Source organism: Gadus morhua, chromosome 14 (genome assembly GCF_902167405.1).
Source record: "Gadus morhua chromosome 14, gadMor3.0, whole genome shotgun sequence".
Taxonomy (NCBI): Eukaryota; Metazoa; Chordata; class Actinopteri; order Gadiformes; family Gadidae; genus Gadus; species Gadus morhua.
The window spans coordinates 1,241,561-1,268,160 of NC_044061.1; the positions used below are offsets into that span (position 1 = coordinate 1,241,561).

Below are 26,600 nucleotides of genomic sequence, written 5' to 3' on the forward strand. Positions count from 1 at the left end.
TTGGTACAACTCATGTCAGCTAGCTAACTAGCCAGCCTGCTAAGCTCACCACAGCCCTGTAGTCTTCTCCTTCATACTGGTCCTTCCTCCAGTCCACGCCTGACCTGTTACTGGTTCCCACCCAGTGGGCGCTGATCCTCCTCTCTACCAGAGGGACGTCAGGCGTTTTTGTGTTCAGCGGCAGCAGTCATCGACGGTTTGACTTTCGCGCCGGCGATAAACGTTCCCATGGTAACAGCGAGCTCCACCAATCAAAGACGTAGTGTTACACCTTGGGACTGCTTTTCAATGACATCACGATTTCAGCATGTTTTTCTTCACAACTATTCTTTAACTTGTGTCTTCTTCAGGAGCATTACCGTCGTTTCACACCATGACGGCTTGGGGTAAGTAGGCTATTACACTCGGATGGTTACTAAATGATGGCTAATAATCCAAACCTCTATGCAGAATATGAAGGGAATTTTCACGTTTATAGGTCACACGTTCATCCCTTTGAAAGCTTTTCGGTGGCAAGTCTACGCGATTAAAACTACTTTCCGCAGTTTCTGAGATATGCGTATGATCTGTAGGCCTATATGTGTATGTAGGCGTTAATAAAGGAACAAACCTGTGAGGATTTCCGCCGCACCAGGAGCGGGTCTTTTAAACCGTCGACGTAGGTTCCTCACTGCGTCGTCATGGCAACCAACAGAAGGACTGCTACTTTACCATAAACCTAACTCTACTAACCCTAACTCCACTTAAGTATGAGGAGTCATACATCTACGTTAACAAAGGTTGAGTTTTTCCTTGCAGTTGGATTTCATTGTTCTGCTTTCTGAATCCAACAAGAGGTTTGATTGGTGTTTATTTATCACGTCAATATGTCATAATGCAAAACAAGTGGCGGCTGCTATTTGTTTATGGAGACATTTTTATGTAAACACGATGGATTGAGGAGGAAGATTAAAAGCCGACCGCACGGAGTTCTTCTTGCCCAATGGCTAATTTAACTTATTTTTAAAACGTGGGAGGAAAAAATATGGGACAAAATGAGGATTCGTTTGGGACAACTTTATTATGATATTGCCAAAGCTGTACATATTCTATAAATACTTTAGTTGAATCCTGAAATAATAGACCTTCTTATTTCAGCAATACCCTCAGTTTACAGCAGTCGGCTGAACCATGACTGGGATGGGCCACAGAATCCAGTGTTACACATATTCAGAGCGTTTACATATTCAGATGTTTATTATCCAGAAGGATCTTCTACACCCATATATGGTGCATGGCGGTGGCTATTGGAATGTCTTTAACAGGAGCTCTTAACCGCGCATTTTAATTGACAAAAAAATAAATGTTGTCAAAAGTAACGAAGCCTTATGGATATATTGCTAATTGGGAGGAACGATTCAGTTTCCTTTTTACACAAACATCACACGCAGAAAAAAAACAAAGTATGACAGCAATGGTCCCGGTTTGAACAGCACTCCACTTACAGTACAGGACGACATTAAGACTTAAGACGACAGCAGTAGCCATACAGCTCTATATAGATCCACCTACATAGATATATAGATGGGACACGAACTCCACACACAGCCATCACATTCACTTCAATATAGACTGTAGAAAAAAACCAACAGACGCAGGAGAAGGACTCAGCCCTTCCATACATTCTCTATGGGCTCAACAGCGCCCCCTGTGGTCCCACCTTGGTATCGCACATCGAGTGAATAAACCACAGTTTGCAACATCGTCATGGAGAAATGTACAACGTATATATTTATATATCCATCATAAATATTATATATATATGTACATATATAATATTTATTCTTTTTAATCTTATTTGAACATGCAATCGGGTACAGCAGAGCGGCACGGAACGATAGAACGGCGAGCGGAGCTGAACAGGTCTGAGGCCGCTGTACTTTGGGGAGGCGGGGACCTTTACCGGGGCAGGGGGGGGGCTTTACTGAGTACTGGGACCTTTACAGGGGGGGGGGGGAGAACCTTTACGGAGTACTGGGACCTTTACAGAAGCATTTACATGCGGGGGACCAGCAGCCTGTACACACCCTGATACCAGGCGAGACGAGGGACCGAAATACAGACACCACCAAACAGGGGGGGGAGGGGGGGTCACAGGGTGGTGCACAGGACCTGGATGCCCGCCCTGGGGGGTCTCCTCTGGGGCGAGCGGACCCTACAGGACGTGGTCCGGGCCCGTAGTGGAGCGACAGCGTTCAGCTCCGTCTTCATTTCTTAATTACAAGAGCGAATTGGAATTGACGGGGGGGGGGGGGGGGGGAACACCACGATACACCAGGACCTAGGAACACCTCTAGGTCTGTTCAGACGACCACAGATAAGAAAGGGGGTCAAAGGGGTCAGGGGAGTGTGCTTAGAGGGACGCTTTGGGGGATTGTCAGAGGGGAGAGCAGAGAGGCACGTAGGGGGGGGGGGGTCCGACGGAGTGGACTAGCTGGGCAGGGGTCTTGGGGACGGGGGTCTGGGAGACACAGGTCGGGGGGACAGGAGCTTGGGTCTGCCGTCCTCTTTCCCCTTCACCGCGGCCACGTAGGAGAAGAGGCAGAGCACCGAGTAACAGATCTGGTGGGCCTGAGGCGCGGCAGAGAGACGGAGAGAGGAGGCGTTTAGGAGCTCAGCACGCATGACGTCCTGCAGTGGGACCCGAGGGCCTGCTGGGTCCCTGGTCAGCACAACATTCTACAACTCGCCTTTACACATTTATAACAAGTGATCAATAAATAACACAGGGGTAACATTAGCTGTAAAGACAACACTGTTGATACACATATTTCTATAGGTTCACTTTCACTGTCTATGTCAGAGCTGTTTATAGTCCACTCTCAATCCCTGGGGTTGATTTTGTAACCTCACCTTAGCGTCCTCAACCCCAGAATAAATAAATAACAATCCTGCATACCTTCGAAATGGCGTCTCCGTCATGCAATTCAAATGGATTTAAAGGAAATGAGAGGGCAGGTATTCCCCGAGCCCTTAACTGGGGGGGGGGGGGTAGCATCACATGCCCGGCCGGGGGCAGATGAGAGAGGACTCACCATGGGCGTCTTGTACTTGTGGATCACCACTTCTTTAGTTTCAGGAACTGTGCGAGGCCGGTGCGAGAGACAAAACAGAGAATTCAAAGGCAGCAGGAACTGGAATGAAGAAGATCTACACTAGAGTCAGAGCTGAGGGGGGGGGGGGGGGGGGGGGGCAGAATGATAATGGGCGAGAGGTAGCTGTGGGCCACGAGAGTCCTCCACAATACCTGGGGTGCGGAAGGTAACACTGTGTGTGTGTGTGTGTGTGTTTGTGCATGTTTGCATGGGTGTGTGCGTGAGTGTGTGTGTGTCTGTGTGAGCTTCTGTGTCAGCTATGCCTACACAAAATCTTGAACCGCCAACGGATTCAGATCTCTTGGGACTGTGTAGAGTTCCTCTTTAACAGAAGCGTCCCGGAGGCGTCCGGCTGTGTTTATATTTAGACGTGTGTTGTGCAACCTCTGTGGCGTTTGATGAAGGACATTCATGGCCCAGGGAAAGGATAAGAGTGGAACACAAACATCTCAGTAGAGAAACAAACAGAATCCTCTAAGATGAGCTACGTCACGGAGACCAGAGAGACAGAGGAGAGACGGAGGAACGACAGCCCAGACCAACGGACCGCCGCCGTCTGTCGTCCACCGGACAGATTGACTTTTCATTAGTAACCGTGAACCGTGAACCCAGGAGAGCCATGGAGTCAACACATCACACTCGCTGCCTCAATGAAGAAAGAGAAGAAGGAAGCAGACCGCTGTGAGCAGACAGGCAGACCGCTAGCAGACAGACAGACCAATGGCAGACAGACCACTGCTAGAAGACAGACCGCTGCTAGCAGACAGACCGCTACTAGCAGACAGACCGCTACTAGGAGACAGACCGCTGCTAGCAGACAGGCAGACCGCTAGCAGACAGACAGACCAATAGCAGACAGACCGCTGCTAGCAGACAGACCGCTGCTAGCAGACAAACCGCTGCTAGCAGGCAGACCGCTGCTAGCAGACAGACCGCTGCTAGCAGACAGGCCGCTACTAGCAGACAGGCTGCTGCTAGTAGACAGGCTGTTAGCAGACAGGCCTCTGATAGCAGATAGGCCGCTGCTAGCAGACAGAGCGCTGCTAGCAGCGCTCTGTCTGCTAGCAGCGCTCTGTCTGCTAGCAGAGAGGCTGCTACTAGCAGATAGACCCCTGCTAGCAGACTGACTGCGGTTGGCAGACAGAGCGCTGAGAACACGAGGGGTGAGGCGGTGAGACAGTAAGACAGGTGTCTGAGGCTCTGAGAGGGAGGGGGAGGGTCGATGGAGGCGTACTTCACACAGAGGAAAGTCAAGAGGAAGGTCAAAATAAGGAGAAAGGTGACGACACTTTACCTGCTGGAGAATGAAGGTTTTCATAGTGGCAAAGATGAGGGCAACATTACAAAAGCAGCACATGGACACAGCAGTAACTCCGCCCCGTCCTGAGGCTAGGCTAACCTCGCTAACTGTTCTTATACCATCACAGCTTCACCTCCAGAGGAGCCAGACCCGAAAGCCCACGCTCAATGAGCACCTGGAGGCTGAACTGGTTTATGCTGCTGAAGGCTCGTCTGGAATCCATTACGGCTTTCGCTGCACCAGTTTTTCTTGGAGAGAAGCCTTTTAAATCCCTATCGGACTTGCTTAACAGAAGTGCTTTAACTGTCTGACTAAGTTGAAGGGAAAACCTGAGCAGAGAATCAAATGTTATCCATCAGATGTCGTGGTTGAGATCAGAGCTGCACTATGAAGCCTCGTTGGTCTCCTATGGAGACCAACGATCAGAGCAGCGTGTCCAGAGATAGCTCGTTAACACCTAGCGGACCCCTGCAGGGGTCAGCAGAAGCCACAGAGGTCAACTCCATTAAACGGCTCCTACGGCAGGAAATCAATAAATGGACCAAAACGTCCTAAAAACTAAACAAAAAACCCAAACCCAACAGACCCTCCCCATCCCTCCCTGATAGGAAGGGCTTTCTGCTGCCTCAGCCCCTAAAGGACTGAAGGGTTCAGAGCCAAAGACCCTAAAGGACTGTAGGGTTCAGACCCTAAAGGACTAAAGGGTTCAGAGCCAAAGACCCTAAAGGACTGAAGGGTTCAGAGCCAAAGACCCTAAAGGACTGTAGGGTTCAGACTAGGGCTGTCAACGAATATTCGAAGTTCGAATAGTCGTTCGAAATGTATCCAAAAACGCGAATTCGAACGTGAAAATTAATATTCGAATGTGAAAAAACACTCCCGCGGTACAAGCGCCTCTATCTGCTTTGTGAATGAGCCTCTGTCTGTTCGCGATGTCCCTCATAATATTCGCATGGGAAAAAACACTCCCGCGGTACAAGTGTAACAGACTAGTATTGTGAAGAGCGAATGTATTTTATCCCCTCGGGGTTTCCGTACTTGGATATAGGTATTCCAGCTCGGCTATGCCATTCAATAAGCATCCGAAGTAGAGCTCAGGGAGCTAGTAGTCTGGCTGGTGAAAGCTGCTATAACGCAATGTTCTCGGCAAAGTCCGAGACAGCTTTTTTTTCATGAATCCGAACGGTGCGTAGTGCGAAGTGCCCTTTCGCTGGCATGGTGGAAGACGTAGGCGACATGCATATTTTTCTTTATCGATTTTAATAGGCCTTCTCGATAAATGGTAACTTGGTAAGCAAAGCAAGGAACGTTACCACTAGCATACTTTGTAACATTCAGAAGCGGGCGTCTTCTTCAGATTACTATAGTTTGCGCGCTTGCAGGTGTGGTGGTGAAATGCAAGCGATACAAAGTTGTGGCTTTTCATGATTAGGCCTCCACGTTACTGGGCTGTTTATAGGATATATATATATCCCGCTAATTTGAACCATGGTTTTGTCGCATTATTGACATATTGACGGCAACTGCGTAAAATAGGCAACCAGATATTCGAATAGTTCGAATTCGTGATTTTTTTCCAAACGAACATTCGAATGTCATTTTTGAGCAATTTTGACAGCCCTAGTTCAGACCCTAAAGGACTGTAGGGTTCAGACCCTAAAGGACTGTAGGGTTCAGACCCTAAAGGACTGTAGGGTTCAGACCCTAAAGGACTGTAGGGTTCAGACCCTAAAGGACTGTAGGGTTCAGACCCTAAAGGACTGTAGGGTTCAGACCCTAAAGGACTGTAGGGTTCAGACCCTAAAGGACTGTAGGGTTCAGACCCTAAAGGACTGTAGGGTTCAGACCCTAAAGGACTGAAGGGTTCAGACCCTAAAGGACTGAAGGGTTCAGACCCTAAAGGACTGAAGGGTTTAGACCCTAAAGGACTGAAGGGTTCAGAGCCAAAGACCCTAAAGGACTGAAGGGTTCAGACCCTAAAGGACTGTAGGGTTCAGACCCTAAAGGACTGAAGGGTTCAGACCCTAAAGGACTGAAGGGTTCAGACCCCTAAAGGACTGTAGGGTTCAGACCCCGAAAGGACTGAAGGGTTCAGACCCTAAAGGACTGAAGGGTTCAGACCCTAAAGGACTAAAGGGTTCAGACCCTAAAGGACTGAAGGGTTCAGACCCTAAAGGACTGAAGGGTTCAGACCCTAAAGGACTGTAGGGTTCAGACCCTAAAGGACTGAAGGGTTCAGACCCTAAAGGACTGAAGGGTTCAGACCCCTAAAGGACTGAAGGGTTCAGACCCCTAAAGGACTGAAGGGTTCAGACCCCTAAAGGACTGAAGGGTTCAGACCCTAAAGGACTGAAGGGTTCAGACCCTAAAGGACTAAAGGGTTCAGACCCTAAAGGACTGAAGGGTTCAGACCCTAAAGGACTGAAGGGTTCAGACCCTAAAGGACTGAAGGGTTCAGACCCTAAAGGACTGAAGGGTTCAGACCCTAAAGGACTGTAGGGTTCAGACCCTAAAGGACTGTAGGGTTCAGACCCTAAAGGACTGAAGGGTTCAGACCCCTAAAGGACTGAAGGGTTCAGACCCCTAAAGGTCTGAAGGGTTCTGACCCTAAAGGACTGAAGGGTTCAGACCCTAAAGGACTGAAGGGTTCAGACCCCTAAAGGACTGAAGGGGTTCGCCTCAGAGTTACTGCTGCGCCCGGTACAGGCTTAGAATCAATAGATGGGTAATTACCAAATTCCTCCAGGACAAAGACTCCCTTCACTGTATTGCACTTTTTAATGTGACTCAGCTCTATGAAAACCTAAAACACAGACAGAAAACAAAAACAAAAACAGGACAACAGTGTTAAACTCAACGACACCGGCTACAAATGATAACAATCCATGTTGAATCAAAATAACAGTTCTCTGAAGTGTGTTTTTTTATCAGGTGGGAAGGTAGAAAGAAAAGGACTTCACATGGGAGGCAAGCCACAGGAAGCTAATGACATAAGGGGGGGGGATACTACAGGAAGCTTCCATGGTGGGCGGGACATGGGTCACATCAAGTCACTGAAGTGGCGTCAACAGAACAGAATGGAGTATCAATAGTCTACGAGTTGTTTGAGGTTGGAGCATTTTTCTCAGATTTGAATTGTTACTAAATGTTTATTTCTGATACACAATGGCCCATTTAACGCACACATGGAATCTCCAGTTAAAAAAGACAGACACAAAATCAAGATTTGCCAAACAACTACAACAGCTAAAACAGATAAAGATAAATAAAAATAATAATAATTATAGAACAACAAGAGGGTTTAAATCAGGGAAACCCAACATAAAGGTGAGAGCCAATGAGAGCAGAGGCCGTGTACCTTCCGCTCCTTGCAGGGGGAGAGAGCATGGGAGAGAAATGGGTTGGATTATTATCGGACAGAAGAGCAAAGACACGCCCTCCTGAGGGGGGGGGGGTCTAGAATAGCCAATCACAGTCCCCGGGGTCTCTTAATATTTACCAGAAACAATCGACCAATCGTATAAAAATCGGAACAGAGATGAACCAACATAACTTCCAGGGGCCTAGAGGTTTGAGTCTCAGTGCCGAGGTCACCTTTGATTGGGTCTAAACCCGCCGACTGCCCTCCATGCCTCCTCCTCCAGCAGCAGCGAGGGCTGGACCCAACGACCCTCCGCTCAACACCGCGCCCCCCCTCTACTCTGAGACCTCTCCTGGCTCCACTCGCCGCCCCTCGGACCCCAACGCTACACGCCTCCCAGCCTGGTCCATCCTCAGTGTGTTCTGAATAACGTCGGCCTTCCGTGAAGGGACGATAAAAGGGGAGGACGAACGGCAACACCTGCGACCGCTACCCCTCACGGAGCAGAGGCCAGGTTATCGTTCAAATAACACCGGTCTCTGACCGCTAGCTTCTACTAGGCTGTTAGCACAGTGTGGCTTATCATATACACAACACCGCTCACTACAACGCTCAAACCCACCAGCACTAAGTTGGCGTTAGTCGTAACCATGGGGATTAACCCCCCCCTTCCTTCTAAGAACCTCAGCCATAACATAGATTAATTTTAGATGAAACAGGATTCATCCCCCTTAACTGAACAGATGGAGCCCAGAGGAGACATCTTTCAGACTTTAAAGGTGAAGAGAATGCATGGAGAGCTTTTAACACATCAGTGTGAATTGTTCTGGAAATAAACTCTTCTGAATATTTGTGCTAATGCAAATTGCTTGAAAAATGCTATTTGTATCAAATACGACATGATGGGGATGAGCTGCTGCTATTGGCTACTGATCAGCGTGGGGATGCTTCGTGGTTAATGCACAACGGCTTCCAGCGAACAAGACACTGTTCTTCCAGAGCTGCCTGTCCTAAACCTCCAAACCTTGAACCAGAGCCCTGGTGTGGATTACAGTGAGCAGGGTATTGAACTTGGTTTCTCCTCGTCTGGATTGACGTGAGGATGGAACACATTATTAAGTTCAAGGGTCCAAACGCAGAATAAATAAATGGAAGTTGATATAAAAGCCAATTATTAATGAAAAGTCTTGAGGTAATCTGTTTGACCGACACACACAGAACACACAGCATATCCTTTCCTCAGATGTACACACACAGTAACATGGACAACACGCCAAAGGAAAACGGATGGGGAAAAATGGCATTCACATAAAAAAACACAAACAAATGAAGAGATGCGCTCAGACAGGAACACACAGCCAGTTAAACACACAGACAAACAAAGCAACAAGTCCGACTCAAACGGTTCCTCCAAACCCCCGACACCTTCAGAAAACCAGGAGCTGATGAATCAATCCCTACAATGTGCACGTGGAGATCCCTCAGTTAACGTGTAAAGTGTGCACGTGGACATCATTCAATCATTCTAAAGTGTGCACGTGGACATCGCTCATTACGTTTTATAGTGTGCATGTGGAAATCATTCAATTAATCTAAAGTGTGCACGTGAAGATTCAATAATCTGTAAAGTGCACAGCGTTCAATTAATCTGTAAAGAGTGCACGTGGACATGACTCATCACCTGTAAAGAGTGCACGTGGACATGACTCATCACCTGTAAAGAGTGCACGTTGACATGAGTGTGCACGTGGACCTTGGAGGAGGACAACACAGGATGGGGGGGACAAGCAGAACAAGCGAGGTGATAAGGGAGGTGGGGGCCCCTAGGGGGTACCAGGAGGACGACCTCCTCATGCCTGGGGGGCCGTACCCTGCTCCCCGGGGGGGCGCTCACCTGGCTGTGCATGAACTTGAGGTTGATGCCCTCCAGGGTGACCTGCAGCAGCCCCCCCTCCCCCGTCTTCATGTCCTGGACGGGGAACTCTCCGCCCAGCTCGGGCCCTGGGGACACAGGGGCCACAGGGGTCAAGCTCCTTGTTGTGGATGAAGGGCCACATGAAGAAGGGTTGGACGTGGCCCTCAGGAATCTACAGGTAGTGTCTGGCAGTGGGCCAGGCCCCCCACCTGGTTTGATGCTCTGCTGCCGGGCGGCCGCCTTCTCCATGCTGTCCTTCACACAGTAGTACAGCTCCCGACACTGGGGACAGAGGGCACACATCGGGGGTCACAGAGGTCATGCCTGACCCACAGAGGTCACACGCCTCTGACAGAGGTCAGTAAAACAGGAGGCCGGCCTGGAGGTCGAGGGTCAGGGAGGGCTGGCGGCCACCGCCTTACCTTCTTTGTGTAGAACTTGTTGAGCTGGGTCTCCTGGCCGTTGCGCCGCCAGAGGCAGAGCACCTTGGTCTTGGGGCAGTAGGTCATGTTGATGAGCTTCTCATACCACCAGCGCTCGTACACCGTGCCGATGTTACTGCGCAGCACGATGCAGTCGTCACACACCTGGGGAGGCACACCGTTCAGGAGGAACGACAGAGGACACCGAACCCAATAACAGGAACTCTGTTTTAACAGGGGACGTTACGCTTCCCAGCTTGGTTTGAGATGTTCTCTGGAGATGCTAACATTGGGCTCCAGCGATTAGCTCTATATGCTCTGCAGCAGAGCAAAGGCCTCAAGTTAAGGCCGGTCCCTGGGTTCATCGTTTCATAGACTAAAAACGACGACCACGTGTGAGTCAGGATTAATACCTCCATGAAGAAGATGTCCCCTGTGGTGTCCGTCCCAGCATGCACCACAAACGTCTGCTTCTTGATGTGGCGACTGCCGCTCGGCCTTATGGGTATCTCACGGCCGTTCTGGAAACACAACCAATCAGAAACCTCCTCATAATCAGTCTAAAGGGTCAAGGTTAGCTCGTCCGCAGAGTCGGTGGTTACGCTTAAAGATTATATATTATAGTTGGTTCCACATTAAATATTCTAGATGGTTCCAGTCAGCAGTGTGCAGAAGGTAAGACAAAGGGCTCGACGGTGACCATCTGGTAATAATATCTATATAATCATATATATATGTATTTAGAAGGTTACCATGTCGGCCAGCTTGTCCAGCAGCTCGTTGATGACCTGGCTGTGGCTCAGCCCGATGTGAGACTTGCCCATCAGACGACGCACCTTCTTACGGATGTCGTTCTTGCTCACCTGGACAGAGGACAGGGGAGGCTGAGTCACATGACCTGCTGAGCCCCGGGCCCCAACACTTGGGCTCCTCAGACGCTGAGGACCCCCTTACCTTCAGCATCAGCATGTAGGCCACCATGTTGTGCAGCAGAGTGGCCAGCAGCCGGTCCTCGTCCTCCTCCAGACGCTTGCGGTCGTGGTCTCCCAGCGAGAGGTACCTGGGGCAAGAGACTACAGGTTACCCTACCTGAGGTACCTGGGGCGAGAGACTACAGATGACCCTAGCTGAGGTACCTGGAGAGAGACTACAGGTTACCCTACCTGAGGTTCCTGGAGAGAGACTACAGGTTACCCTACTTGAGGTACCTGGGGCGAGAGACTACAGGTGACCCTACCTGAGGTACCTGGGGCGAGAGACTACAGATGACCCTAGCTGAGGTACCTGGAGAGAGACTACAGGTTACCCTACCTGAGGTTCCTGGAGAGAGACTACAGGTTACCCTACCTGAGGTACCTGGGGCGAGAGACTACAGGTGACCCTACCTGAGGTACCTGGGGCGAGAGACTACAGGTGACCCTACCTGAGGTACCTGGAGAGAGACTACAGGTTACCCTACCTGAGGTACCTGGAGAGAGAGACTACAGGTTACCCTACCTGAGGTACCTGGAGAGAGAGACTACAGGTTACCCTACCTGAGGTACCTGGGGCGAGAGACTACAGCAGGTTACCCTACTTGAGGTACCTGGAGATAGAGCTAGAGTTACGCGCTCCATAGAGTCGCCTCAGTCAGCTTTGGGGGAGAACTTTAGCTAAATGCTATCCGGTCACCAAACTACCCATAGAGCAACTAGAGTCCATATTAACATAGCATCCTACATTTTAAACCGTTATACATTTAAGGCGAGAGAATGTCATTTATATAGTTTCGTTAAATATGTCGAGGTCAGTGCTGTTCTGTGTTTGATGCGCTGAGGCCGAGGCAGTAGAGGGTCAGAGAGGCTTGGAGAGGTCAAACTGAGGGGCCGCTCTCCAGTCCCCAGGTGAGGTCTCCGCGCCCCAGGTGAGGCCTCCACGCCCCAGGTGAGGCCTCCGCGCCCCAGGTGAGGCCTCCGCGCCCCAGGTGAGGCGCTCACCTCTCGATCATCTCCTGCGGGCCCTGGTCCATCCCCATGCCCTCGCGCTCCAGCATCACCGCGTCCAGGTAGGCGTCCTCCCAGAACTGCACCTGGTCCCACAGCGTGGAGCGCTCCTTACCTGGGGAGACGCACACACACACACTTAAGGCTTAAGACATAGACGTACTGAAGAACACTAAGTACCAAATGCGATCAGATTATTAATGACAGCCAACTTCCACCCAGGAACTCGTGTCATGGAACACTGTCTTTATCTTATATTTCCCTGTGTTGATCCATAATGTATGGACGTATTAATAACAGGACGGTCCATGTTGATCCATAATGTATGGACGTATTGATAACAGGATGTCCAAGTTGTTCCTTAATGTATGGACGTATTGATAACAGGACGGCCCATGTTTTCCATAATGTATTGATAACAGGACGGTCCGTGTTGTTCATAATGTATGGACGTATTGATAACAGGATGTCCATGTTGATCCTTAATGTATAAACGTATTGATAACAGGATGTCCATGTTGATCCTTAATGTATAAATGTATTGATAACAGGATGTCCATGTTGATCCTTAATGTATTAACGTATTGATAACAGGATGTCCATGTTGATCCATAATGTATGGACATATTGATAAAAGGATGTCCATGTTGATCCATAATGTATTGATAACAGGACGGTCCGTGTTGTTCATAATGTTTGGACGTATTGATAACAGGATGTCCATGTTGATCCATAATGTATTGATAACAGCACGGTCCGTGTTGTTCATAATGTTTGGACGTATTGATAACAGGATGTCCATGTTGATCCATAATGTATTGATAACAGGACGGTCCGTGTTGTTCATAATGTATGGACGTATTGATAACAGGATGTCCATGTTGATCCTTAATGTATAAACGTATTGATAACAGGATGTCCATGTTGATCCATAATGTATGGACGTATTGATAACAGGATGTCCATGTTGATCCTTAATGTATAAACGTATTGATAACAGGATGTCCATGTTGTCCATAATGTGTGGACGTATTGATAACAGGATGTCCATGTTGATCCTTAATGTATGGACGTATTGATAACAGGATGTCCATGTTGATCCTTAATGTATGGACGTATTGATAACAGGATGTCCATGTTGTCCATAATGTGTGGACGTATTGATAACAGGATGTCCATGTTGTCCATAATGTATGGACGTATTGATAACAGGATGTCCATGTTGATCCTTAATGTATAAACGTATTGATAACAGGATGTCCATGTTGATCCTTAATGTATGGACGTATTGATAACAGGATGTCCATGTTGATCCTTAATGTATGGACGTATTGATAACAGGATGTCCATGTTGATCCTTAATGTATGGACGTATTGATAACAGGATGTCCATGTTGTCCATAATGTGTGGACGTATTGATAACAGGATGTCCATGTTGTCCATAATGTATGGACACATTAGCGATGTAATGTAAATTCCACGGCCCACTGGGGCTACTTACCATGAGCACAGCTCTAAGAATCTTTCTAACGGTGTGTGTGTTGGTGTGTTTCTGGGGGGGGGGGGGTTAATAGAGATGTGTTAGGGCAGCTGGAGTCACATCCTCCCACAGACACAGTAGAGCAGGGAGGAGAGGTGGAGAGGGAGCAGACAGACCACCTAGAGGGTGAGCCCTACTTAGAGAGTAGAGCAGGGAGGAGAGGTGGAGAGGTGGAGAGGGAGCAGACAGACACCTAGAGGGTGAGCCCTACTTAGAGAGTAGAGCAGGGAGGAGAGGTGGAGAGGGAGCAGACAGACACCTAGAGGGTGAGCCCTACTTAGAGAGTAGAGCAGGGAGGAGAGGTGGAGAGGGAGCAGACAGACCACCTAGAGGGTGAGCCCTACTTAGAGAGTAGAGCAGGGAGGAGAGGTGGAGAGGGAGCAGACCTCCACCTAGAGGGTGAGCCCTACTTAGAGAGTAGAGCAGGGAGGAGAGGTGGAGAGGGAGCAGACAGACCACCTAGAGGGTGAGCCCTACTTAGAGAGTAGAGCAGGGAGGAGAGGTGGAGAGGGAGCAGACAGACACCTAGAGGGTGAGCCCTACTTAGAGAGTAGAGCAGGGAGGAGAGGTGGAGAGGGAGCAGACCTCCACCTAGAGGGTGAGCCCTACTTAGAGAGTAGAGCAGGGAGGAGAGGTGGAGAGGGAGCAGACCTCCACCTAGAGGGTGAGCCCTACTTAGAGAGTAGAGTAGGGAGGAGAGGTGGAGAGGGAGCAGACAGACACCTAGAGGGTGAGCCCTACTTAGAGAGTAGAGCAGGGAGGAGAGGTGGAGAGGGAGCAGACCTCCACCTAGAGGGTGAGCCCTACTTAGAGAGTAGAGCAGGGAGGAGAGGTGGAGAGGGAGCAGACAGACACCTAGAGGGTGAGCCCTACTTAGAGAGTAGAGCAGGGAGGGGAGGTGGAGAGGGAGCAGACAGACACCTAGAGGGTGAGCCCTACTTAGAGAGTAGAGCAGGGAGGAGAGGTGGAGAGGGAGCAGACCTCCACCTAGAGGGTGAGCCCTACTTAGAGAGTAGAGCAGGGAGGAGAGGTGGAGAGGGAGCAGACCTCCACCTAGAGGGTGAGCCCTACTTAGAGAGAAGGTCTCCATGGCAGCGTCCTCCAGCTGGTCCCACACCGAGCTCTTGTCCCGCCCTGCGGGGGGCGCCGTCCAGCAGAAGCAGCGGGGGAGAAGAGGGGTGAGGCGACAGGTAGAGAGACAGGTCAGAGGTCAGGCCAAGAGGTTAGTGCGTTAATGCCAGGCAGCACAGGGAGCAGGAGCAGAGAGATCCACAGCAGGGACACAAACCCAGCGCTCCTCAGAGGAGGAGGAGCAGGGACACAAACCAAGCGCTCCTCAGAGGAGGAGCGCTGGGTTTGTGCAGGAGCACAAACCCAGCGCTCCTCCTCAGAGGAGGAGCAGGAGCACAAACCCAGCGCTCCTCAGAGGAGGTGGAGCAGGATCACAAACCCAGCGCTCCTCAGAGGAGGTGGAGCAGGATCACAAACCCAGCGCTCCTCAGAGGAGGAGCAGGAGCACAAACCCAGCGCTCCTCAGAGGAGGAGCAGGAGCACAAACCCAGCGCTCCTCAGAGGAGGTGGAGCAGGATCACAAACCCAGCGCTCCTCAGAGGAGGAGCAGGAGCACAAACCCAGCGCTCCTCAGAGGAGGAGCAGGAGCACAAACCCAGCGCTCCTCAGAGGAGGAGGAGCAGGAGCACCAACCCAGCGCTCCTCAGAGGAGGTGCAGGAGCACAAACTCTTATTTTATTTACAATTAAGAAAATAATCATGAGGATCTGAAGCATGAGCCCGGCCCCTACAGACAGAGCAGAGGAAGGGGCGTACCAAGTAGCCCTTCACAGAGGTAGATCTAACAGACGGAGCGTACCAAGTAGCCCTTCACAGAGGTAGATCTAACAGACGGGGCGTACCAAGTAGCCCTTCACAGAGGTAGATCTAACAGACGGAGCGTACCAAGTAGCCCTTCACAGAGGTAGATCTAACAGACGGAGCGTACCAAGTAATCCTTCACAGAGGTAGATCTAACAGACGGAGCGTACCAAGTAGCCCTTCACAGAGGTAGATCTAACAGACGGAGCGTACCAAGTAGCCCTTCACAGAGGTAGATCTAACAGACGGAGCGTACCAAGTAGCCCTTCACAGAGGTAGATCCTCATGCTGACGTCCTCCAGGGGGGCGGTGGGGGGGGGGGCCCGGCTCACCGGCCGCACCGGCTCCTTGGCCGACGCCACCTTCAGCTTGTGGGTTTTCCCCTGGAAGAGACATCCATCATCATCATCACCATCATCATCCTCGTCATCTTCGTCATAATCATCAATATCATCATCATCATCATCCTCGTCATCATCATCATCGTCATCATCATCATCGTCATCAACATCATCCCCATCGTCATCACTGCTGTGCAGGAGAGGAGTGTTTTCAGAGAGCATTGAGGCGTTTGTTTCTGATTGGATATGAACAGGTTATCAAATTTGACTCGCGTCCCGTTGGCCTGTGACCCAGATCAGCAGGGTCTCTGACACACGCTGACCTCCATCACACGTGGAAATCATTCGACTTCCCAGCGTGAATGTATTCACAGCTAACCTGCACAATGGATCGCTGTGAGGCACAGCCCTTAGGACCGGGAATTAACGGGGAATAACTCTTTCTGTGAGTGTCCAAATCAGCGTTCAGCTAATGACACAAAGTAACTCTTGCCTACAACATTTAGAGTTCACTGTTCACCAATGATGAACTAAGGTATGATCGGCTCCCAGACTGACTGTTCAGGGTGATCTGACTGTTCAGTGTGATCTGACTGTTCAGTGTGATCTAACTGTTTGATCTAACTGTTCAGTGTGATCTGCTCCCTGACTGTTCAGTGTGATCTGCTCCCTGACTGTTCAGTGTGAACTGACTGTTCAGTTTGACCTGCTCACTGACTGTTCAGTGTGATCTGCTCCCTGACTGTTCAGTGTGATCTGACTGTTCAGTGATCTGCTCCCTGACTGTTCAGTGTGATCTGACTGTTCAGTGATCGGCTCCCTGACTGTTCAGTGTGATCTGACTGTTCGGTGATCTGCTCCCTGACTGTTCAGTGTGATCTGACTGTTCGGTGACCTGCTCCCTGACTGTTCAGTGTGATCTGCTCCCTGACTGTTCAGTGTGATCTGACTGTTCAGTGTGATCTGCTCCCTGACTGTTCATTGTGACCTGACTGCTCGGTGTGACCTGACTGCTCGGTGTGATCTGACTGTTCGCTGTGATCTGACTGTTCGGCGTGATCTGACTGTTCGGTGTGACCTGCTCCCTGACTGTTCAGTGTGATCTGACCCCTGACTGTTCATTGTGACCTGACTGCTCGGTGTGACCTGACTGCTCGGTGTGATCTGACTGTTCGCTGTGATCTGACTGTTCGGCGTGATCTGACTGTTCGGTGTGACCTGCTCCCTGACTGTTCAGTGTGATCTGACTGTTCAGTGTGATCTGCTCCCTGACTGTTCAGTGTGATCTGACTGTTCGGTGATCTGCTCCCTGACTGTTCAGTGTGATCTGACTGTTCGGTGACCTGCTCCCTGACTGTTCAGTTTGATCTGCTCCCTGACTGTTCAGTGTGATCTGACTGTTCAGTGATCTGCTCCCTGACTGTTCAGTGTGATCTGCTCCCTGACTGTTCAGTGTGATCTGACTGTTCAGTGTGATCTGCTCCCTGACTGTTCAGTGTGATCTGACTGTTCAGTGATCTGCTCCCTGACTGTTCAGTGTGATCTGACGGTTCAGTGTGATTTGACAGTTTCAATGTGATCTGACTGTTCAGTGTGATCTGACTGCTCGGTGTGATCTGACTGCTCGGTGTGATCTGACTGTTCGCTGTGATCTGAATGTTCGGCGTCATCTGACTGCTCGGTCTGACCTGCTCCCTGACTGTTCATTGTGACCTGACTGCTCGGTGTGACCTGACTGCTCGGTGTGATCTGACTGTTCGGTGTGATCTGACTGTTCGGTGTGATCTGACTGTTCGGTGTGATCTGACTGTTCGGTGTGATCTGACATGTATAGAACGTTGCCGGTCATTTTCGAAAATAAGCCCCTTCATGGCGAAGCAAGACGCCTCCGCTGCGCGTCGGTGTACTGTTCGCCCTGTCGGGTCTTATTTTCCCGATAATGACCGGCGTTCTATACATTATCCCTTACATATATATTGAGCTGAGTAGGCCTAGTAACAAATGTGTACAAAGTTACATATGTGTTAAAATAAATGTCGGGTTGAAATCGGTGTGATCTGACTGTTGGGTGTGATCTGACTGTTGGGTGTGATCTGACTGTTGGGTGTGCTCTGACTGCTCGGTGTGCTCTGACTGCTCGGTGTGCTCTGACTGCTCGGTGTGCTCTGACTGCTCGGTGTGCTCTGACTGCTCGGTGTGATCGGGGCGAGGAGCAGCGACTCACGAACACGGCGCTGGTGGCCGGGTTGGTCTCGATCTCGCTGTCGGACAGCGTCCCCCGGGAGGTGGCGAGGTGCAGCGAGGCGCGTCCCCCCGGCCCGTCTCCCGCCGTGCTGCTCAGGTCGCTGTCCGCGCCCATCGTCTCCCCCGAGCTGTTGCTGATCTACAGAGAGCCACAGAGAGGGTTGCAGTCTGGGTAATGAGTGATTAGAAGAACACTACATCATCCAAAAAACAATTAATAGAAAAAAGAAAAACTAAAATGTTCAGACTTGAAATCCCTTTAATTAATGTGCTTTAATCATTATTATTATTATGATGCGCAAAACAGCCCGCTTTGAGTTTAATTAAAAACCAGACAATCCCAAATAAATGGAGCTCCATGTTCTTCTGGGGCCGACCCTCAGGGAACGACCAGCACAGAAGTAGGGATTAGTCATTAGTTTGAGTCATTTGTAAATGTCCATTTAGTTGTGTTTTCTTTGAAACCCATTTGAGTTAGTGCTGCAACATTAGGGCCCAGGGTCACCAGAGCGTAGAAATACACCAGAGACTAAATATTGAAATGGATGTTTTAACTTGTGAATGATGATGAGCTATTTTATTTTCTAGATTCTATTTTATAATAAAATCTTGTTTGATTCACATTACTTCATTTGGCAGATATCACCATAAACCATTCATTTACAGCAAGAGCTGCCCTTAGCCATTGTGGCCACATGAATACATTTAAATACATAATAACATCCCATCCTCGTAGAGATACATCCCTACCAGGTGCTGGAGTGAGTGAGTGAGTGAGTGAGTGGGTGAGCGGGTGAGCGGGTGAGCGAGTGAGCGAGTGGGTGAGTGGGTGAGCGGGTGAGCGGGTGAGCGAGTGAGTGGGTGAGTGAGTGAGTGAGTGGGTGAGTGAGTGAGTGGGTGAGTGAGTGAGTGAGCGTGAGTGAGTGAGTGAGTGAGTGAGTGAGTGAGTGAGTGAGTGAGTGAGTGAGTGAGTGAGTGAGTGGGTGAGCGAGCGAGCGAGCGAGCGAGTGAGTGAGTGAGCGTGAGTGAGTGAGTGAGTGAGTGAGTGAGTGAGTGAGTGAGTGAGTGAGTGAGTGAGTGAGTGAGTGAGTGAGGCGTTACCACGGTGCTGGCCTCAGAGTCCTGGCTGGTGCTCCTGGTCAGGGCCGGGGGCTCGGTTCCCTTCACAGACTCCGTGTCGCTCTTCTGCCCAGAGGAACAGGAGGGGGTTAGTACCAGCCAAACACGACCACATCATAACGTTACGGGATAGGAGGTTCATTTAACTCTGACACTCTGCATAGACACCGTAGGCATGAGGTATAGATAGCATCAACAAAGGTCTGGATCTCCTGAAGCCCAGAGACTGAGGATTAATCAATAAATGGATGATTCATCAATAATGGAACCCAAGACATTTCTGCAGTGAGTCCTGGGAGGAGGAAGAAGAGGAGAAAGAGGAGGAGAAAGAAGAGGAGGAGGAGGAGGAGGAGGAGGAGGAGAAAGAGGAGGAGGAGAAAGAGGAGCAGGAGGAGAAAGAGGAGGAGGAGGAGAAAGAGAAAGAGGGGGAGGAGGAGAAAGAGGAGGGGGAGTGGAAAGAGGAGGAGGAGAAAGAGGGGGAGGTGGAGAAAGAGGAGGAGGAGAAAGAGGGGGAGGAGGAGAAAGAGGAGGAAAGAGAAAGAGGAGGGGGAGGTGGTCACCTGAGAGCCGGAGGTCACACTGAGCCCGCTGTCGGCGCTGATCTGGGATTTCTTCTCCTCGGTGTCGGTGGTCTCGGGGCGCGGCTGCTTCCCGTCCGACCCTGCAGGAGGACAGAGCCGTGACTGGGGGCCGTATCGCTGCTGCTGCTCCACCACGGCCCCCCCGGCCCCCCGGCGCCCCCCCACGGGCCCAACACCCTTACCTTCTGCAGGGGGCGGCAGGCCCCGTACCGTAGCGGCGCCGAGGGCAGCACATTAATCATGATGTGATGAGGACACTGCTGAGGGCATTAACACTAACGCAGCTCATCTTAAAACACTCTGAAGTCCTGCTCAGACTCAACGAGTCGTAGCCACAAGTCATACACAAACGTTATAACAGATATTAAGCAGTAAATGCAAAACAAACGGGAGGCAGAAATTACTGATTAAAACCAAACTGCAAGATACGAGTGGCCCATGGCCCAGGGTGCACAGAGACAGACACAGGCAGTTAGCATGCACACCCAACAAGACAGTACAATCATCACTGAACCCCTGACTGTTCATAACACAGCATTAATGATGGCTGTAAAAGTTTCTAAGGTTGGTCGTCAGGGAAATAATGAAGTCCAGGACTACCGTACGATGCACTGGGCTAAAGCCACGACAATCAGCAATCACAGAGGAAACATTTACCTGAGAGCTTACACTGCGGGAGACATAAGAGCACAAAGGGTCAGACACAGCAGCGCTATCATCCCATGGAGAGCACCCAAGGGTGCTCCTGTCTGGCGGCTCACCTCCCTGCTGGGGACCCCTAACGAGGCCCGCCCCCTAACGAGTCCCGCCCCCTAACGAGGCCCGCCCCCTAACGAGGCCCGCCCCCTAACGAGGCCTATCCCCTAACGAGGCCCTCACCCCTAACGAGTCCCGTCCCCTAACGAGGCCCGTCCCCTAACGAGGCCCGCCCCCTAACGAGGCCTATCCCCTAACGAGGCCCGCCCCCTAACGAGGCTCCTCCTTTTCTAACTGTTACTCAATGGTTTATGCAGCAGAGATATTCCCTGACACTATAGGACCGGATGGGTTAGTTTGAGGATGGTTTGGTTTGTTGTTTGTGATGAGGAGTCCCTTTGGTAAATGACCGAGCTCCAGTACATCTTCTATAGAAATACACTTGAAAAAATAACAGTCACCCCTCGCTTAAGCAGATGTTTGTTTGATATACTTGATATGAGATATACTGATGGAAACCTCTATGATAAATATTAGTTCTTATATTATGAGTTATGAGTTGATTTTACACCTTCATTTACCTGGACTAGATGATTTTTCCTCATATTATATAGAATCTATTTTCTGTAAACCTTGATCAGTGTCTTGCGTAGAAAACGAGGACATGTTTCAGAGCTGAATGGGGCGGGGGGGGGGGGGAACCAACAACCCTTATATCTTTAGTTTGTGGTACTTTGTCCTCTGTTGTGTGCGGAGTCTCTTACTCTGTGGTTTTTCCAAAGCACTTTGCTTATCCCGGTGCCTGCTCCACAATTCTACCCAAGATGCATTGCAAGCAAGGAGAGAAAGACAGAGAGAGTCAGAGAGGCTGGGAGAGAAGGCATGTATGGGAGATGAGCGTTAAAAGAAGACAAAACAAAATTAGTCATCGTCAAAAACAAATATGTTATTAACCAAATGAGGAGGGTTTGTAATGTCTGCCTGAAGCCCACCAATCGGCGAGGACCTGAGGACCGGACCACTGTGATGGTACGACCCGTCTTCAACGGGGGCTACAGGGCGACATCACAACCCATCAGGGACCCCCTGGACCGCGGCCCCGGAGAACCAGGAGACCCTCAGGACCTCCGGCTCCCCAGGGCCGGGGTGCGAGGGGGGGTGACCGGGATGTAAAGGAGCGTGGGATGACGGTGGGAAGCCTTTCAGCAGTGGAATGAGGCAGTCGCAGAAGCAGGGATGCAAGGAGTCTCAAGGCACTGTGGGACCGAAGGGGCTTCTTCTAGAAGGTAGGGGGGGGGGTTGGGGGGGTGGTGAGGGTGGTCTCACTGAACCCGTCCCCTGTAAACAGACCCAGAACCCACTGCGGCCAAAGGTGTCCCAGGACTGGTTGGTTTTGACCAGTCCGGTAGGATTCACTGGAGGACACAAGCGGTGGCCTGTGGCTCTCTACTGGGACTGTCTACTGGGGAGCGGGTTGGCCCACCCTCCATGCCAGAGCGATGGGGGAGGTGTCCAACCGGCACCTCGTAACCAGATGAAACCTGCAGTCAGGCCTTCTAGACGAGCGCCGATCCATCGATGCGCGGCTCCAGGCTACCTCTGCCCAGTACTGCAGATTAGAGATCAGGACAGAACAACACAAGGCTGCATGCTCCAGGCTGCACGCAGGCAAACCACCAGGTCAGAGGTCAGGGGTCGGACAGCAGGGTCAGGGGTCAGACAGGGACAAGAGGGGGGCTCAGACTTCAGGGGAAACCGAAGCACACACAAGGCTGGTCGTCAGGGCGATATTCCACACACCTCCACACTCCGGCCAGGCACCCAGTGGGTGACCCTCGGGCACCCAGTGGGTGACCCTCGGGCACCCAGTGGGTGACCCCCGGGCACCCAGTGGGTGACCCCCACCTCTAGACCTGTAGTCCAGACCCAGAATGTTACATTTCAACTATTTCCTTTTTTCAATCCAATTGTTTGTAGAAGGTGAAGCCGGGGTGTGGCTGGTGAGTGGAATACGAGACGCCCCAGGGGGTCCACTGGGGGGGGGGGGACTCAGGAGGGGGTGAGCATACCCTGGGGGGGTCAGGGAAGGGGGGACTCGCGGCGCACATGCAGATGCGGGGGGAGGAGGGGGTGTCTGGAGTACACACCGATGGAGGCGATAAAGTTCTCCTCGTTCAGACTGCGTGTGTCGAAGCTGCGGAGCCCCTTGCCCTGCGCGGCGTGGTGGGGGGGCGGCAGCTGCAGCCGCGGCACGGCGAGCGGGCCCTGGGGGGCCCGGGGGGCCGGCGCCGGCCCCGGGGGGCTCTCCGTGCTGCCCGGGCTGCCGTCCGTCGGGCTGCGCTTACGCTTCTCAGGGTCTGACCGAGGGAGGGGGCGCAGGAACCGGATTGATCAGGTTAGAGAGAGAGACAGACCGGTCTGATCAGGTTAGAGAGAGAGACAGACCGGTCTGATCAGGTTAGAGAGAGAGACAGACCGGTTTCATCAGGTTAGAGAGAGACAGACCGGTTTGATCAGGTTAGGGAGAGACAGACCGGTTTCATCAGGTTAGAGAGAGACAGACCGGTTTGATCAGGTTAGGGAGAGACAGACCGGTTTGATCAGGTTAGGGAGACAGCCAGAGAGAGGCGGGTTAATACTGAACATCAGAGGTCAGTGAAGGGGGTTTTGCAGTCGTCTGCTTGGTTATTTTGGATAACATCCACCTTTCATTCCCATTTTCCCTTTTTCTAAACGGCCATGAATACACCGGGCGATAGTCGCTGTGTGGCGGTGCCTTTGGTTTGGTAGTGCGTGGGGTTAGAGGAGGAGAGTACGGTGCTGTGTGGCGGTACCTTTGGTTTGGTAGTGCGTGGGGGGTTAGAAGAGGAGAGTACGGTGCTGTGTGGCGGTACCTTTGGTTTGGTAGTGCGTGTGGTTAGTAGAGGAGAGTACGGTGCTGTGTGGCGGTACCTTTGGTTTGGTAGTGCGTGTGGTTAGTTGAGGAGAGTACGGTGCTGTGTGGCGGTACCTTTGGTTTGGTAGTGCTTGTGGTTAGGAGAGGAGAGTACGGTGCTGTGTGGCGGTACCTTTGGTTTGGTAGTGCGTGCGTGCGATCTCCAGCAGGCTGAAGACACTGGCCATGCCGCCCAGGCCCGCGTTGGTGTACGAGTGCTCCAGGCTCGACACCGTGCACTTCAAGATGTCCAGCATTCCCTTATACACCTTCCTGTTCACCTCCTGGACACACACACACACACACCACTCAGCAACACACATTGACAGTTACATTGAGGGCGTTTAGCGGACGCCATTATCCAAAGCGACTTACAATGAGTCCATTTTTCAATAGGAGAAACAATATATATCGCTGTCTGCACAGTAAGGATGTTCATAGAACCAAGTATCAAGCACTAACCATCACTAGGTTAACCCATTCCCCGTGCACAACAGAGACAGCTAGGAGAAGACCCTGAACAACGCTACGAGACATTTTGAAAGGCATGCAAACACACTAAGGAGAAGTGTTGTTTGTCCTCTCACCACGTCTCTGATGACCTCCTGTCGGGCGTCCTCTTCTGATTGGACGGCGCGGTTCAGCTTGCTCAGCACGAAAACGCGCAGCTGCTCGTTCTCCAGCAGGCGGCGCACCTTCTTCATGTTGAGCCAGCCCACGCCCTGGCCCTCCAGCACCGAGCCCACCACCTCCTTCAGGAACTGCTGGTTCTCACTGCGGGAGGAAGGCCTTCAGCTGGGAGGAGACACTACACCACCCCTCTGGGTCTGAAGGGCCTTCAGCTGGGAGGAGTCACTACACCACCCCTCTGGGCCTGAAGGGCCTTCAGCTGGGAGGAGAACACCACCCCTCTGGGCCTGAAGGGCCTTCAGCTGGGAGGAGTCACTACACCACCCCTCTGGGTCTGAAGGGCCTTCAGCTGGGAGGAGACACTACACCACCCCTCTGGGTCTGAAGGGCCTTCAGCTGGGAGGAGACACTACACCACCCCTCTGGGTCTGAAGGGCCTTCAGCTGGGAGGAGTCACTACACCACCCCTCTGGGCCTGAAGGGCCTTCAGCTGGGAGGAGAACACCACCCCTCTGGGTCTGAAGGGCCTTCAGCTGGGAGGAGTCACTACACCACCCCTCTGGGCCTGAAGGGCCTTCAGCTGGGAGGAGTCACTACACCACCCCTCTGGGCCTGAAGGGCTACACCTTCAGCTGGGAGGAGTCACTACACCACCCCTCTGGGCCTGAAGGGCTACACCTTCAGCTGGGAGGAGTCACTACACCACCCCTCTGGGCCTGAAGGGCTACACCTTCAGCTGGGAGGAGAACACCACCCCTCTGGGCCTGAAGAGCTACACCTTCAGCTGGGAGGAGACACTACACCACCCCTCTGAGCCTGAAGGGCTACACCTTCAGCTGGGAGGAGACACTACTTTCATCACTATTTCATTATTTCATCACGCCGTTCCGAGGGCAAGGCGGACTGGACTCGATCCTGAAACTAGCACCCCTATCTCCTGCATCGAGAAGCGCTTTGATCACATGTCACACAGCCAGAGCCAGCGACGCTCTGAGCAGGCCTCACCTGGTGTTGCTGATGCGGCCTTGGGGCGACGGCGACTCCCTCTTCACCGTGGGGCTGTGCTTGATCACCGACGACTTCTGATCCACCAGCGCACGCGGGGCCCGGGCTCCTGAGAAGGGCCAGAGGAGTGAGCTCTCTGGGGCCCGGGGGGGCCAACAGGGGGGCCACAGCGTCACAGAGGACCACGCACTAGGCTAGCCTCTCCGCAGAGGGGCTAGCCTCGGCGCAGAGGGAGTAGCCTCTCAGAGGGGCTAGCCACGCCGCAGAGGGGCTAGCCTCGCCGCAGAGGGGTAGCCTCTCCGCAGAGGGGCTAGCCTCTCCGCAGAGAGGCTAGCCTCTCAGCAGAGGGGTTAGCCTCTCCTTAGAGGGGCTAGCCCCGCCGCAGAGGGGCTAGCCTCGGCGCAGAAGGGCTAGCCTCTCAGAAGGGCTAGCCTCTCAGAGGGGCTAGCCTCTCAGAGGGGCTAGCCTCTCCGCAGAGGGGCTAGCCTCGCCGCAGAGGGGCTAGCCTCGCCGCAGAGGGGCTAGCCTCGCCGCAGAGGGGCTAGCCTCGCCGCAGAGGGGCTAGCCTCGCCGCAGAGGGGCTAGCCTCGCCGCAGAGGGGCTAGCCTCGCCGCAGAGGGGCTAGCTCGCCAGGCCGCGCGGAGCCCCAGGAGAGGCCTTTGAACTAGCGCTAACACCACGACGGAAGGAGGAAGAGGACCCTCTCACTGTGAGAGGGACACACACACGCACACACGGGGTACTCTACTGGGGCGGGGTCACAAGCTAACCGCTAACCACTGCTACGGCCTAGTGGTAAAAACAACCGGGGTGAAGAAAGAGTCAGTAACACACACACAAGCACAGCTGGTGGTGACAACACACAATGGCATCGCACAACAACAAGGACAGCCTGCACAACAACCACAACAACCACAGCAACAACATGCAGAACTAAGAGAGAAGGTGACAGGAGGATGGAGCCCGATGTAAGGACACTGAGTGGATCCATGAGGCAGGGAGTGGTACGATGTAAGGACACTGAGTGGCTCCATGAGGCTCGGAGTGGTACGATGTAAGGACACTGAGTGGCTCCATGAGGCAGTACGATGTAAGGACACTGAATGGATCCATGAGACAGTATGATGTAAGGACACTGAGTGGCTCCATGAGGCAGGGAGTGGTACGATGTAAGGACACTGAGTGGCTCCATGAGGCAGGGAGGTGGTACGATGTAAGGACACTGAGTGGCTCCATGAGGCAGGGAGGTGGTACGATGTAAGGACACTGAGTGGCTCCATGAGGCAGGGAGTGGTACAATGTAAGGACACTGAACATGTGAGGGTTAAGCCCAAAGCATGACGATGTTTTGGGGCCGACACGAAATGTCGGGAGAGTTTTTGCATCAGTGAGTTGAGTCATATTTAACCAAATCAATACAGCCAAAGCCGTGTTCTGTGTCCACGCTCCGCTGAAACAGCTCACAGTTCAGAGACTGAATTATTGAACACATGGCCCTGCTCCAGTTGGGATGGATACCACT

The 26,600-nt window shown here is 51.9% G+C and overlaps 1 protein-coding gene across 32 annotated transcripts in view; it reads right to left on the bottom strand.

Annotated features, from left to right (window-relative positions):
- Window positions 1-1,041: 1,041 nt before the first annotated feature.
- madd (MAP-kinase activating death domain) overlaps window positions 1,042-26,600 on the bottom strand; it is a 63,054-nt gene continuing 37,495 nt past the window's right edge. For 12 of the 32 annotated variants that reach the window (XM_030377911.1, XM_030377890.1, XM_030377901.1 and 9 more), the window contains 21 exons: window positions 25,079-25,187; window positions 24,031-24,217; window positions 23,577-23,727; window positions 22,656-22,865; window positions 21,273-21,323; window positions 19,792-19,892; window positions 19,214-19,297; window positions 18,093-18,251; window positions 15,784-15,910; window positions 14,727-14,789; window positions 12,109-12,229; window positions 11,087-11,192; window positions 10,885-10,995; window positions 10,546-10,653; window positions 10,133-10,297; window positions 9,920-9,992; window positions 9,690-9,796; window positions 7,793-7,801; window positions 7,168-7,237; window positions 3,075-3,121; window positions 1,042-2,610 (listed from right to left, as the gene is read on the bottom strand). In XM_030377911.1, the coding sequence (XP_030233771.1) occupies window positions 2,470-2,610; window positions 3,075-3,121; window positions 7,168-7,237; window positions 7,793-7,801; window positions 9,690-9,796; window positions 9,920-9,992; window positions 10,133-10,297; window positions 10,546-10,653; window positions 10,885-10,995; window positions 11,087-11,192; window positions 12,109-12,229; window positions 14,727-14,789; window positions 15,784-15,910; window positions 18,093-18,251; window positions 19,214-19,297; window positions 19,792-19,892; window positions 21,273-21,323; window positions 22,656-22,865; window positions 23,577-23,727; window positions 24,031-24,217; window positions 25,079-25,187 (2,300 nt within the window). In that variant the 3' untranslated portion in view covers window positions 1,042-2,469. Of the gene's footprint in view, window positions 2,611-3,074; window positions 3,122-7,167; window positions 7,238-7,792; window positions 7,802-9,689; window positions 9,797-9,919; window positions 9,993-10,132; window positions 10,298-10,545; window positions 10,654-10,884; window positions 10,996-11,086; window positions 11,193-12,108; window positions 12,230-14,726; window positions 14,790-15,783; window positions 15,911-18,092; window positions 18,252-19,213; window positions 19,298-19,791; window positions 19,893-21,272; window positions 21,324-22,655; window positions 22,866-23,284; window positions 23,305-23,576; window positions 23,728-24,030; window positions 24,218-25,078; window positions 25,188-26,600 lie in introns of all 32 variants that reach the window. The other 20 variants (XM_030377912.1, XM_030377908.1, XM_030377906.1 and 17 more) reach the window with 12 other exon arrangements.